This window comes from Callionymus lyra, chromosome 11 (assembly GCF_982586985.1).
Source record: "Callionymus lyra chromosome 11, fCalLyr1.hap1.1, whole genome shotgun sequence".
Classification (NCBI taxonomy): Eukaryota; Metazoa; Chordata; class Actinopteri; order Syngnathiformes; family Callionymidae; genus Callionymus; species Callionymus lyra.
Window position 1 is genome coordinate 16,473,468 of NC_141828.1, and position 13,380 is coordinate 16,486,847.

A 13,380-nucleotide genomic window follows, 5' to 3' on the forward strand; every position below is an offset into this window, starting at 1 on the left:
AATGTCAACATATTTGGACAAACCTTCTCAAGAGGTTAAACCTGACTGGAACCTATGGTCAATCAGCGCTGAAGCCATGAGATTTCTGGTTCCAGTACGTGGTGTCAGATTGTCCAAACTTATGCTAGTAACTTTGCCCTCCCATTGAGTTTTCTTATACTTTCTTGTAAGCTTGTGTTGTTTTGTTTGTCTTTTCACTATTTTTTATTTGTGTGCTTTAATTTTTTTTTCTCGTTCATTTCCTTTTTATCTTTAGCAGCTTCCAGCACTTGGGTCCAGCTGGTCTAAGGTTTCTGGACAAGAGTTATTTTAATATTTTTTCCCCAAGAGCAGTGGAAGAGGTTTAAACTTTACACAGTGAGATAATGTGAGGAACTTCCAATTTGCATGGAAACTATTATCTTACATTCGTTTCCTAAGAAAATAAATGCATTAATGCATGAAACAATGTAGTCATAAATCCTATAACATGGTACTTCTTTAACAAGAAAATGTTTGATTCTCTTCCTCAAAGGAAAGGTATATCAATGATCCACTCGAAGGCAAGGAAGAGGACGTGTGCAAAGGCCTTAAAAAGTTACTTCACATATACTCGAAGGCACCAGAACAGATTGGGATCATGACTTCTCCATTTCTTTCTGCAGGACGCACATAACATATTCATCACATTTAAATTCTTCTGGTACTTGAACAGTAAGGAGTAGTTCATCATCATAATAAGATGAAATATTCCACCACGGCTTCTGAATCCTGATCTTGCACTCGTATATTTTAAAACTTGCAAGAAAACTTGGAGTTCTGATTTAAAGACCTCCGTTTCAGCAACAAAAAGTTAAAGATTTGAGACACAAAGCTTTGTATATTATTCTACTGCTGAGTGATTTGGTTTCTTTTGTTGACACACTATAGAGAAAATCTATTTTGCGGCTTAAATCTAAGAGAAATGTACTATTTAAGGAGAAGGAAAATAAGTCTCTGTGACCTTCCCGTGGTGAAGAAAGCAGGCTGAGTATGCATTGTCTAATCCCTTTTGTGAATATTTTAATATTACTTGGAAATTCACAGTGGTTCTCAGAATGTCTAAACACTTGTTTGTTTGCTTTGGAGACTGATTTGCAAGCCGCACACAGACTGAGACGTGCTTTATTGTGTTCGGGGAAGTAATGCACAAGTAACAGATGAAGTCTCTTTGTGCTCAAACTATGTGGAGAAACGTCTATTGACGGAAAACAGGTGATTCGATTTCATTTATCTCATTCAAATTTGAAAACGGAAAGGTACAGAAACGTGTTTTGAAATCTAAAAGTTCGTCTTTGCTTGTCGTCTTTTGACCTAAAACGTCAGATATATTTGGATTGGATTCTTTTTTTTCCCAGGACCAGACATTTAAGTGATGTTTGAATAAGCCATGACAGTGATTTTAACCACAGTATGATGAAAAAAGGACACCAGGTGATATTTATACGTTGAATAAGAAGCAGCAGGGAACATAAGCTGACTGATAGCTACACCTTTCCTTTCATCTAACCAATGTCTAGAATGTCTGGATGTTTGGTATTCCAGCAATGCAGTGTAAAGTATTGTTGTGAGTAACTACGATTCGTCTGAGGAATATCTTTCTAAGTACTAAAATCATTCCTGAAAAGGCTCAACAATATAAAAGTAACGGCATATATGGTGATATGGCAGAGGCTCAGTGAAAAGTATGGAAGCTGGGAATTGCAAAACAAATCAGAGTCGTCACAAAACCAAACAGCTATAGCAGAAAAAGCTGTACCAGTTATTTTTGTAGCGGTTAATTTAGTACCGAATACACATGAAGTGCAAGGCTGCTCATCAACACTGTTCGAATGTTTAATAGTTTTTATTAAACATTTGATTTGATTTAATTTTATATGTAAAACAAATAATCTTACCATCACCACCCTTTGAATGTTAAACTATTGTGTTTGTGTTGTAATTTCTTCATTTAATAAATTTAAAAGTAAAGGCTTTTCTTGTTTTTTTTAAATGGGATCGAACTATCGAAAAAATGTACTGGTATTGGTATGAACTACTGAAATGTTGACCATAAACAACCAAAAATAAAACAAATTGAAAAACTCATGAAATATATTTGCATACCCTGAAGCCCATTTACAAATTCATAACACAAAAAAAAAATGGAAAAAAAAGGCAAGAAAAAGAAAATACCAACTCATGAAAAACTATTGCAAACTGCAAAGAATTGGTAGTATTTTTAATTAATTTATCAATTTCTTTAAGATTTTTGTAAATTTGTTTTTGCCTTTCTAGTTCGCGGTAGTTCAGGCGCTTCATATAGAAATAAGGAGAATTAATTTGTCTGGTCAAATATTCTATCTCACAGATACTAGATGGATTTTTTTATTTTATTTTGTTTATACATTTTATTATCTGAACTGATCCTAACTACAAAATGTCAGTGTTTTTAAAGTATCCATACAGTGCAACAGAAAATCATATTGTACTAGTCATTTTAAGATATTTTTCTAAAAGAAACATTGTTCTATAAATATCATTATTTTTAGAAGACACCTTTTCACTGCAGTTCATCCCAGGAGTCATGTTTATTTGTCTGAGCTATGTGAGAGGCGGATATTCACCGTGTCAGAGTTACACCCAGCGGGGTAGTTTAGCAGACGCTCCTTTTTTTTTTTTCTTCCTCAACACTTTAATTAGTATTGTTTTGAGGAAACAACTACGTCTTATTTCCTGTCAAGTCTCTCCTCCAGGCTACCTATTATTAAAAACACAGAAGAATAACTTTGTCACGGGGGTTTGTGATGAGACTTCGATTACTGGAACATCATAATGAAGACATGTTTTCTCAGCCAAGAAACTTTGATGAAAAAGTGCTTTGCATGTTAAAAGCAGCATGAAGTTAATGAAGCAATTCTAATAATCATAATTCATAATCTCCAACTTTCCAGCCAGCGTGAAGCTGCATCAAAAAAAAAACGTGGCATTATTATTCATCCTCACATCTGTATGCTCTGGTTTATCATCGCTCAAGTGGATTATTAAGTTACAGACGTACATGTGTGCGTGTGTGTAAGAGATGGTAGTGATGATACGCCCGCTCCTTGCAGCGAATCTCATCTGCTAGTGCAGAGTTACAGATGTGTTACAGCATCCACACTGAGAGTGAGGCGGACCAGGTTTCCATGCCAACAGACTTCCTGCCACACTTGGCCACAATTTCTTCCACAGGAACCCATTTAAATTCGATAACTCTATCATCATGAAGAAACTTTCTGCATAACGATGAGGAATGGTAACCAAATATGTGGCGGAAAAAGTTAGCAAAGGTAACAATCATGAAAATATACTCTTAAATACCTGATCCTCTATGACAATTTGTGGAGATAACATCCAATGTAAGAAAATAAAAATATTCCTATTAAAACATCGTTGTAATAATTGTTAGCACATGTGCTTATTTGCAATAAAGTGTCGCTCGTCCTATATCTCGGGGCTCTTCAAAGCTAGGCCAAGCGTTCAGTACACACTGAAGCTCAAACATTTTCAGATCTGTGGATTTGATTCGCTCGGCAGCATTAGGAAAGGTCCACATCGAGGGCAAAGAGAGCATTACTCCATGTGACAGCAGGCTGTTTGCTCAAGTGTTTTCACTCGTCTTGGCAACAGTGAGGAAAGTCGACTCGTATTGATTGAACAAAGTGTCCAGCCCTAACTGGGCGCTCCAGTTATCTGCAGAAAAAGGACAGCCATACTTCATGCCAGCCTGCCAGTCAATACGAGGCTGTAATAAAGAGGGTTTGCAAAAATAAATGGATACCTCTTAAAGCTTGAATAGCAGTTTGATGTTTTAGCTTTTTTTATTTTTCCAATTTGGTGGCGAGTTAAATTTAGTCATGGGGGAAAAAAAGATAGAAAGTAGAGTTGTACTTGGGGTAGAATGTATTTGTGAGTGTCACAAAGATAGATAAAATAAATAAACCAAAAATATACAGTTAAAAGAATGTTGATGATTTAGTCATTTATTTTTAAAATAGTTGCTTGGATTCCAACAATGCAGAGTAAAGCATTGTTGTGAGTAGATCAATCTAAGTACTAAGATCATGTATTATTCATGTGAAAAGCAAGAGCATGGTGACACGAGTTATTGTAAGTCAAATAAACAAATTTAAAAACCTCACGAAACAAATGTACAAACTTTAAAAAAAAAAATCTAAAAATCTAAAATGAATAAACAAAGTCAGGAAACATTTAGATACCCTGAAGCTCATTTACAGAGTGATAAAACAAACTTTGGAAAAAAGAAACGTTCGAAGAAAGAAAAATAGAAAGAAATCAGAAAAGAAAAATTAGAAAAAAGTAAAACAAAAACAAACTGCATCCAATTTGTAGATTAGTTTAAGCCTTGTGTTATCTCGGGGTAAAGATATCCCAGGGGCTGTTGTGGGGTTGTGTTATCCCTTCACCTTGACCCAGAGAAAACACAAGGGATACTAAAAAACTTTTGTTTTTGGACCTCCGGGTCATATTGACCCTGAGATATAAACAAGGGTTAATGAGTTCATCTATTTTCTTAAATTGTTTCAGAGTTTTTAGATTTGTTTTTGCATTTCTAGGCGACCATAGTTCAGACGCTTCTTAGAGAAATAAGCGGATTCAAACTGTCAAAAATTGGATGGATTTTTGTCTGCTTTGTAACTGTGGTTTATTTTTCAACCAAATAGTTAAAGGAGCAATTCACTATCTCACCAACAGCCTTTTAACTGAGGGACCCTATTTGTGACACTTGGTCTTAGTTATCTCAGAAAATTGTGTCCTAAGTCCATAATAGCTCTGTCAAGGTCAATTAACCGAGCCTTAAGGTGCCCCAGGGCTCAGACGGTCCACTCTTAAGTGACCTACTCGAGAATGAATATTAGCTTAGAACATTAGTGATCGTCGGGTGGGGAATCCGATCCCTCTCTCGTGCCAAGTCAATGGCACCAGAGCGGACTACCTTCATTGTTGATACAATATTGACACGGCACTAATAGCTCCGGTTGTGTGAGCAGCCAGGCGAGATTAAGATTGCGTGGAGTCCCCGGCCTAACCCGATGTGGCCTCTCCACGACCCACTTAAACTCAACAGCAAACACCATTCTTTTTGTCCGTGTGCATTAAACTCAGGGGGTTGAAAACGACAGGCAGAACGCCCCAGGAAGTCTAGACTTCAGTTCAAGTCAAGACCCCTGACATGCACACAAGGCGCTGGTCGGAAAGTAGAGCACATTAAACAAGTTGTAAAGTTAGCTTTGAGTACAAACCAAACCACCAAATCATTTAAACCTCTGCTTGAGCTCATTTAAAAGGCGACTAATGTGAAAACACAACTTTGCTGACTCACTCACATCAAATATTGAAGTCCCCAAGATGCAGTAAGTCCCTCATCATGACCATGTTTTGAAGTTGGTGCTTTATAAAGTTCTCCCCCTTCTGCAATCTCAGCGAAAGAGAGGTTACGAGAGCGGTGTCAATTATGACATCATAATGGCTTCAACTCCTCCAGCCATCTGTAATCATGCCCTGCTTTGTTTAGAGAATGAGTCCCTTGGAGGTGCAGACTTCCTGAATTGGTGACACGCAGTGACCAACCTTGATGCTTGATCAATCACAGTACAGCAGGTGTAGTTTTTCTCCAGAAAAAGGACAGTGTTTCAGTGGGCGGGGCTTAAGATCATTTTCTAATGTAAATATTTTAATTAAAAGCGAGTTTTGTACGAACAGACACATACTGATGATACAATAGAGGTCCAAGATCTATTTAAGACACACTTAAATAGTTTATCAATCCACTCTTTGGATTCTCAAATCTGACAAATCTTAAAAAGAAAAACACTTGTGTTACTCCACTTGAAAATACTATACAACCTAGTAATTAAATACTATTTATCATATATATGCATATACATATATCAACATGAAAACATTCCTAATACTTAAACAAGCCAATGTTATTAACTAATGGCTGTTATTGAAATGTGGATTAGATGTTGCCTGAGGAACCGAGCCTTACTTTGTAATGCATTAAATGTCCCATAATATTCTCATTATAGGTGCTTTTAAAATGACACCGAGCACAGTGAAGAATGTGTTAATTTCTTATGAAATATGCTAAAAGTTTCCATTTTCTACCTTCAGTTCTTTCACATTACTCTTATCCTGTAATCCTGAATCTTTTCTTTTCGCACTGAATTCTCCTCACAGCGAGACTCACCGTGAATCTAAATGCATCCTTTAACTATCGCAGTGAGTTGGCTTTAAAATACTGTTTGAAAGAAAGAAAGAATGTAACTTTCTAGCAAACAGAATCATAGAAATTAAATAATGACTTTAAAATTGGAATAAATGTTTATCCAAAATAACTAAGTGTTTTATCTTTTTCGCCTTTAATTGGATCATTACGTCACTGAACCCTTAGTCACGATAATGGGAGAAAATAGTCAGACATTACAAAAGTACTTGCTTGTTAAAAAAAGTAAAATTATAATGAAAATCAGAGAGAAGTCGACTAGTAAATAACCCTAATCATTTACAGCTAATCCCACCACTGACTGCAGTGACAAACGAAAAGATAGGATCCTAAGTTTCCTGAAGCTGTGAAAGTAAAAAGAACTGTTGCATCTACATCTCATGGAATATGCCAAATTCAAATTGTAGTATTTTTATATAATATTATATAATTGGGGTATTAATTGGCAATTATTTGCATTAGCTTTAATTTACTTTTTATTTTTTTAATTATTAGTTTTTTTTTTAATAGCTTTTTAAATATAATCATTTTTTATCCACATATTATGGAAAATATATTCAGATAGACTAAAGAATGTCTTCATCGGTGTCAACATTGGGTTTGCAATTTTAGTAGTCTGTCAACCCTACCTTAGTAAGTAAGTAATTGTGTGAATGCTGGGAAGCATTCATTGCGTGAATGCTGGGAAGCATACATTGTGTGAATGCTGCTTCTCCTCACACAAATGTTATCCGATTTTAACCGTTCAAACTTTTATCAATTCAGCTTGTTTAAGAAATGCTTTCAACTCCTTCCACTATGACCTACTTTTTATACTTCTACTACTAATTCCACTGCTACTTCCACTACTACAAATACTACTTTTTCTACTTTTACTTTTGTACTATTTATATGTTTACTAGTAATTCTACATCTTCCACTTTAACTACTAATTCCACTACTAATACTACTACTAGTTATAATTTTACTACTAATTCTACTACTACTTTTACTTTTCTACAATTTCTACTTTTACTACTAATTATTCTACTACTTCTAATTGTACTACTAATTCCACATCTACTTTAACTACTTATTCCACTACTACTTATACTATGTCTACTACTACTAATTCCCCTTCTACTTCCACAGCACACCAGCGTCAGCATTCACACTGCATTTTCTTCTGGAAATGCATTTTTTTAGTTATTATTTATACTTTTATATGAGCAATTACCGGCCATGCCTTTGTTCAAAAAATGTTTTTTGATGTTAAAGTGTCCAATCCAAGTTCATCCTGAGACACGCTGTCTGTAATCAGCACAAGATCTGGCTTGATCACCGCGGACACAGTCGGTGAGATGATGAGGAGTTTGTTTTCACCTCTCTGTCATCATTTCAACAATTGTCCCAGAGTGAAAGGTGCTGCAGTTTCCTGAGAGGCTGAAAGACTTTCATCATGTCATGCTTGAAGAACAGTCAAAGAAAAAGTACTGGACTGCTCTGAGAAAAAGCTGCTCAGAGTAGGTGTACGAGCTCAGTAACTCGTGATTTGTTTTTCCTTTGTTCGTGTTCATGATATTTCTCTATCCAAACGTTTGGCTCTTTAGTAAGTATTCGTTTTAGCTTATGCAAATAAAACTTGTTAAAGGTGACACTTTGCTTGGAGATTTTTCTCTCACCGTCTCGCCGCTGCCTCCGGTATCCTCATGACTATCTATCAGCACAGACTAAAAGCCAACGATATTTATCTTCACTTCTCCTCCTCATAAATCCTCCTTGGCAGATTCCCTGTGTGGCAACATTAGCTGATTTTCTAAGAGTATCCTATTTTTCTGTTTCCTCTTGTACACTCTTTTATATTGCTTCTTCATAATGCACTAAAGCAGGGGTCTCCAACCTATTAAGCACCGTGCAGCTTTTTAATGCTTTAAGATGTGGAAGAAAAACACTGAAAAATAAAAAATGTCCAACAAAAATGAACAATTTGAATTAGAGGGAGCAACAAGATAGTACCGAGTTTGTGTTTCACAAATCTCCCCCCCCCCTTTTTTGTAAAGTAAAATAGACCAACGAAAATATTGACATAGGGATTTATCTTTTTCACGATAGTTTATCAATATTTGACAGCACTCTAACAATTATAGGCTTGGAAAAATCCATGTTTTGTTGTTATCAAAGTTTTAATTTGTTTTACAGTTTATAGTTCAAATGAAGTGGGTGTCATTTTACATTTAACATGCAAATATTGATGGCATTTATTAATTTTTCTGTTGCAATATAACTTCTGGATGTAAAATTGCAGCAGTCGCTACCTTGTCCGCAGATAAATGAACATCAAAATCCAGTGAGATCGCAGCACTGACTGGGAACGAGAGGATACAGTCCACTCAGTCGAGCTTTTTTTGAACATATTTTGGTTTCAAAAGAAATCAAAGCGGCTAGAAATTGCTCATGTGGTCTGTAAATTCTGCAACACTATAGTCAAGTACTCGAAAAAAAATCTTCAACTCATGTTTCAACTCCTTCCACTTTTACCTACTTGTTATACTTCTACTACTAATTCCACTACTACTTCCACTACTACTAATACTAATACTTCAACTTATATTACTGTTTCTACTTTTACTTTTCTACTATTTATACATTTACTACTAACTCTACATCTTATACTTCTACTACTAATACTACTACTACTTTTACTTTTCTACAATTTCTACTTTAAATACTAATTCCATTTATTCTACTTTAACTACTTATTCCTCTACTACTTACACTACTACTTCTACTACTATTTCTACTACTACCTCTACTTTTACTACCAAGTCTACTACTACGTTTAATAGTTTACAACTTTCTGTTGCAATATAACTTCTGGATGTTACATTGCAGCAGTCACTACCTTGTCCGCAGCTAAATGAACATCAAAATCCAGTGAGATCGCAGCACTGACCGGGAACGAGAGGATACAGTCCACTCATTGGAGCTTTTTTTTTAACATATTTTGGCTTCAAAATAAATCAAAGCTGTTAGAAATTGGTCATGTGGTCTGTAAATTCTGCAACACTATAGTCAAGTACTCGAAAAAAAATCTTCAACTCCTTCCACTTTGACCTACTTTTTATACTTCTACTAATAATTCCACTACTACTTCCACTACTAATACTACTCCTACTTATACTACTATTTCTACTTTTACTTTTCTACTATTTACTACCTTGTCCGCAGCTAATTGAACATTAAAATCCAGAGAGATTTCAGCACTGACTGGGAACAAGAGGATACAGTCCACTCAGTCTAGCTTTTTTTGAACATATTTTAGCTTTAAAAGAAACCAAAGAGGTTAGAAATTGGTCATGTGGTCTGTAAATTCTGCAACACTATAGTCAAGTACTTGAAAAAAAATCTTCAACTCATGTTTCAACTCCTTCCACTTTTACCTACTTGTTATACTTCTACTACTAATTCCACTACTACTTCCACTACTACTAATACTAATACTTCAACTTATATTACTGTTTCTACTTTTACTTTTCTACTATTTATACATTTACTACTAACTCTACATCTTATACTTCTACTACTAATACTACTACTACTTTTACTTTTCTACAATTTCTACTTTAAATACTAATTCCATTTATTCTACTTTAACTACTTATTCCTCTACTACTTACACTACTACTTCTACTACTATTTCTACTACTACCTCTACTTTTACTACCAAGTCTACTACTACGTTTAATAGTTTACAACTTTCTGTTGCAATGTAACTTCTGGATGTTACATTGCAGCAGTCACTACCTTGTCCGCAGCTAAATGAAAATCAAAATCCAGTGAGATCGCAGCACTGACCGGGAACGAGAGGATACAGTCCACTCATTGGAGCTTTTTTTTTAACATATTTTGGCTTCAAAATAAATCAAAGCTGTTAGAAATTGGTCATGTGGTCTGTAAATTCTGCAACACTATAGTCAAGTACTCGAAAAAAAATCTTCAACTCCTTCCACTTTGACCTACTTTTTATACTTCTACTAATAATTCCACTACTACTTCCACTACTAATACTACTCCTACTTATACTACTATTTCTACTTTTACTTTTCTACTATTTACTACCTTGTCCGCAGCTAATTGAACATTAAAATCCAGAGAGATTTCAGCACTGACTGGGAACAAGAGGATACAGTCCACTCAGTCTAGCTTTTTTTGAACATATTTTAGCTTTAAAAGAAACCAAAGAGGTTAGAAATTGGTCATGTGGTCTGTAAATTCTGCAACACTATAGTCAAGTACTTGAAAAAAAATCTTCAACTCATGTTTCAACTCCTTCCACTTTTACCTACTTGTTATACTTCTACTACTAATTCCACTACTACTTCCACTACTACTAATACTAATACTTCAACTTATATTACTGTTTCTACTTTTACTTTTCTACTATTTATACATTTACTACTAACTCTACATCTTATACTTCTACTACTAATACTACTACTACTTTTACTTTTCTACAATTTCTACTTTAAATACTAATTCCATTTATTCTACTTTAACTACTTATTCCTCTACTACTTACACTACTACTTCTACTACTATTTCTACTACTACCTCTACTTTTACTACCAAGTCTACTACTACGTTTAATAGTTTACAACTTTCTGTTGCAATGTAACTTCTGGATGTTACATTGCAGCAGTCACTACCTTGTCCGCAGCTAAATGAACATCAAAATCCAGTGAGATCGCAGCACTGACCGGGAACGAGAGGATACAGTCCACTCATTGGAGCTTTTTTTTTAACATATTTTGGCTTCAAAATAAATCAAAGCTGTTAGAAATTGGTCATGTGGTCTGTAAATTCTGCAACACTATAGTCAAGTACTCGAAAAAAAATCTTCAACTCCTTCCACTTTGACCTACTTTTTATACTTCTACTAATAATTCCACTACTACTTCCACTACTAATACTACTCCTACTTATACTACTATTTCTACTTTTACTTTTCTACTATTTACTACCTTGTCCGCAGCTAATTGAACATTAAAATCCAGAGAGATTTCAGCACTGACTGGGAACAAGAGGATACAGTCCACTCAGTCTAGCTTTTTTTGAACATATTTTAGCTTTAAAAGAAACCAAAGAGGTTAGAAATTGGTCATGTGGTCTGTAAATTCTGCAACACTATAGTCAAGTACTTGAAAAAAAATCCTCAACTCATGTTTCAGCTCCTTCCACTTTGACCTACTTTTTATACTTCTACTACTAATTCCACTACTACTTCCACTACTACTTTTACTACTAATACTACTACTACTTATACTTATACTACTTTTTCTACTTTTACTTTTCTACTATTTACTACCTTGTCCGCAGCTAAATGAATATCAAAATCCAGTGAGGACGCAGCACTGACTGGGAACGAGAGGATACAGTCCACAGATCTTTAATCTCCCAATATAGACAAGTATATACATCTTTATACTAAAAAATTGTGATCAAAATAGTGAATTTAATCCACATTCTACTGTAAGTACGTCGGCCTCATACATAATCATCATAAGTGCAACATTTCATCACAGTGTTATTGATTTCGCTCATATCAGGCTGGTTTAAATGACACAGAATCCATTAACATTGATAAAAAAACAAAAAAAAACTTTCCCCTCCTGTGCCCACTCTGTTCTTTTCTTCCTAATGCACATCCACCGCTCACTGCGTGAGCTACTGCAGAAGAAAATAATGACCAAACAAGATCCCCCGTGCATATTTTGCATACGAGAGTAGACCATTTTCCGAGGTGGAGCAGACATTACCCCAGTTTCCTCCGAAGCCCAGCATTAATGAGAACATACTACCGAATGCTCATTTAAGAGAGATTAATGGCTCATAACTTTCAGCTGATGTCACACAGTGATGATGCGCTCAAACGTGCACTCCAGCGAATGCCGCATGGCGACTACTAAACCATTTTATATGCTTAGTTATTTACGTCATGATTTAATTTTTTTTGCACAATGCAGTTGAGTTCCTTCCCTCTAGTGGTGAATCAATTAACCAAACAACATAGCTAGCTTTAAATCCAACATATAGAGGAACATTTTGTATTATCAGGAAACTGTTTTATCATGAAACATTATTTTCACAAGGGAACCGAGATGGTTGAGCAAAACCGACTTCCAACTTTAGATCTGAAAACTTTTTTTTTTTTCTTGTGAAGCGACTTGACATAAAAATATCAACCGTTATCACACCCACCATCAGGCTTTCGACGCATATTACTTCCAGGAGGGATTTAATTAGACCAACAGATGGACGGAATCTTATCTATCTCACGCAATCCATTCATCTTGCGATCTCGCAGAGAAGGAAACCGGGATATGGGCTTCATGCTAGCAACAGTTTGAGGGCGTCCTACCGTCGTTGCACAGCGGCCCGCCGTACGTGGTCATGGAGCAGTCGCAGCTGAAGCCCTCCCACTGCTGGAGACACACCCCCTGGTTGGCGCAGGAGTCCTCTTGGCAGGTGGTGCTCGGGCCTGAAAGATGGAGACAAATGGGGGGGGGGGGAATCAGTCAAACTGATTCTTACGAGGGACGCCAGAGCGGTTTGTTGGGCTCTGTACTCAAAATCACACACAAATAAACAACAGGTTTCTGCAAAGAAACAAATAATAACAGTATAAATAAACTTATGCTGAGCAAACACACCAACAGCATAGTTTATACAGAACCGGCTCGTTCTAAATCAACCACCTCACGCCAGAATCCCTTTTAAAATATATAAAAAGGCAAATCATAACTTTGTAAGTTAAAAGTTATCAATTCTGAATTAAATGATGCTGTTTATGTTCATTCATTTAACATTTAATAATAACGGTTTAAAAATACAGACAAATAAAACAATAAATATCAAAATTTACCATACTTTTACAAACTAAAACAAATTAAAGGTACCTGCACCAAAGACTATTTCATGAAATTGTAATCCACTTTGAAATATGAAAGAAATAGAAATTAAGATAGACAACAGCATGTGAAAACGCTGTCAGAGGCACAACAGAAGTCACTCATGGAAACAATATTACATATATTACAATGTTAACACTGAAT

At 35.5% G+C, this 13,380-nt stretch overlaps 1 protein-coding gene across 13 annotated transcripts in view; it reads right to left on the reverse strand.

The window, feature by feature from the left end:
- LOC148069397 (neurexin-1a-like) overlaps positions 1-13,380 on the reverse strand; it is a 250,064-nt gene that overhangs the window by 120,200 nt on the left and 116,484 nt on the right. For all 13 annotated transcript variants that reach the window (XM_087802393.1, XM_087802401.1, XM_087802398.1 and 10 more), the window contains one exon: positions 12,687-12,806. In XM_087802393.1, the coding sequence (XP_087658519.1) occupies positions 12,687-12,806 (120 nt within the window). The remainder of the gene's footprint in view (positions 1-12,686; positions 12,807-13,380) is intronic.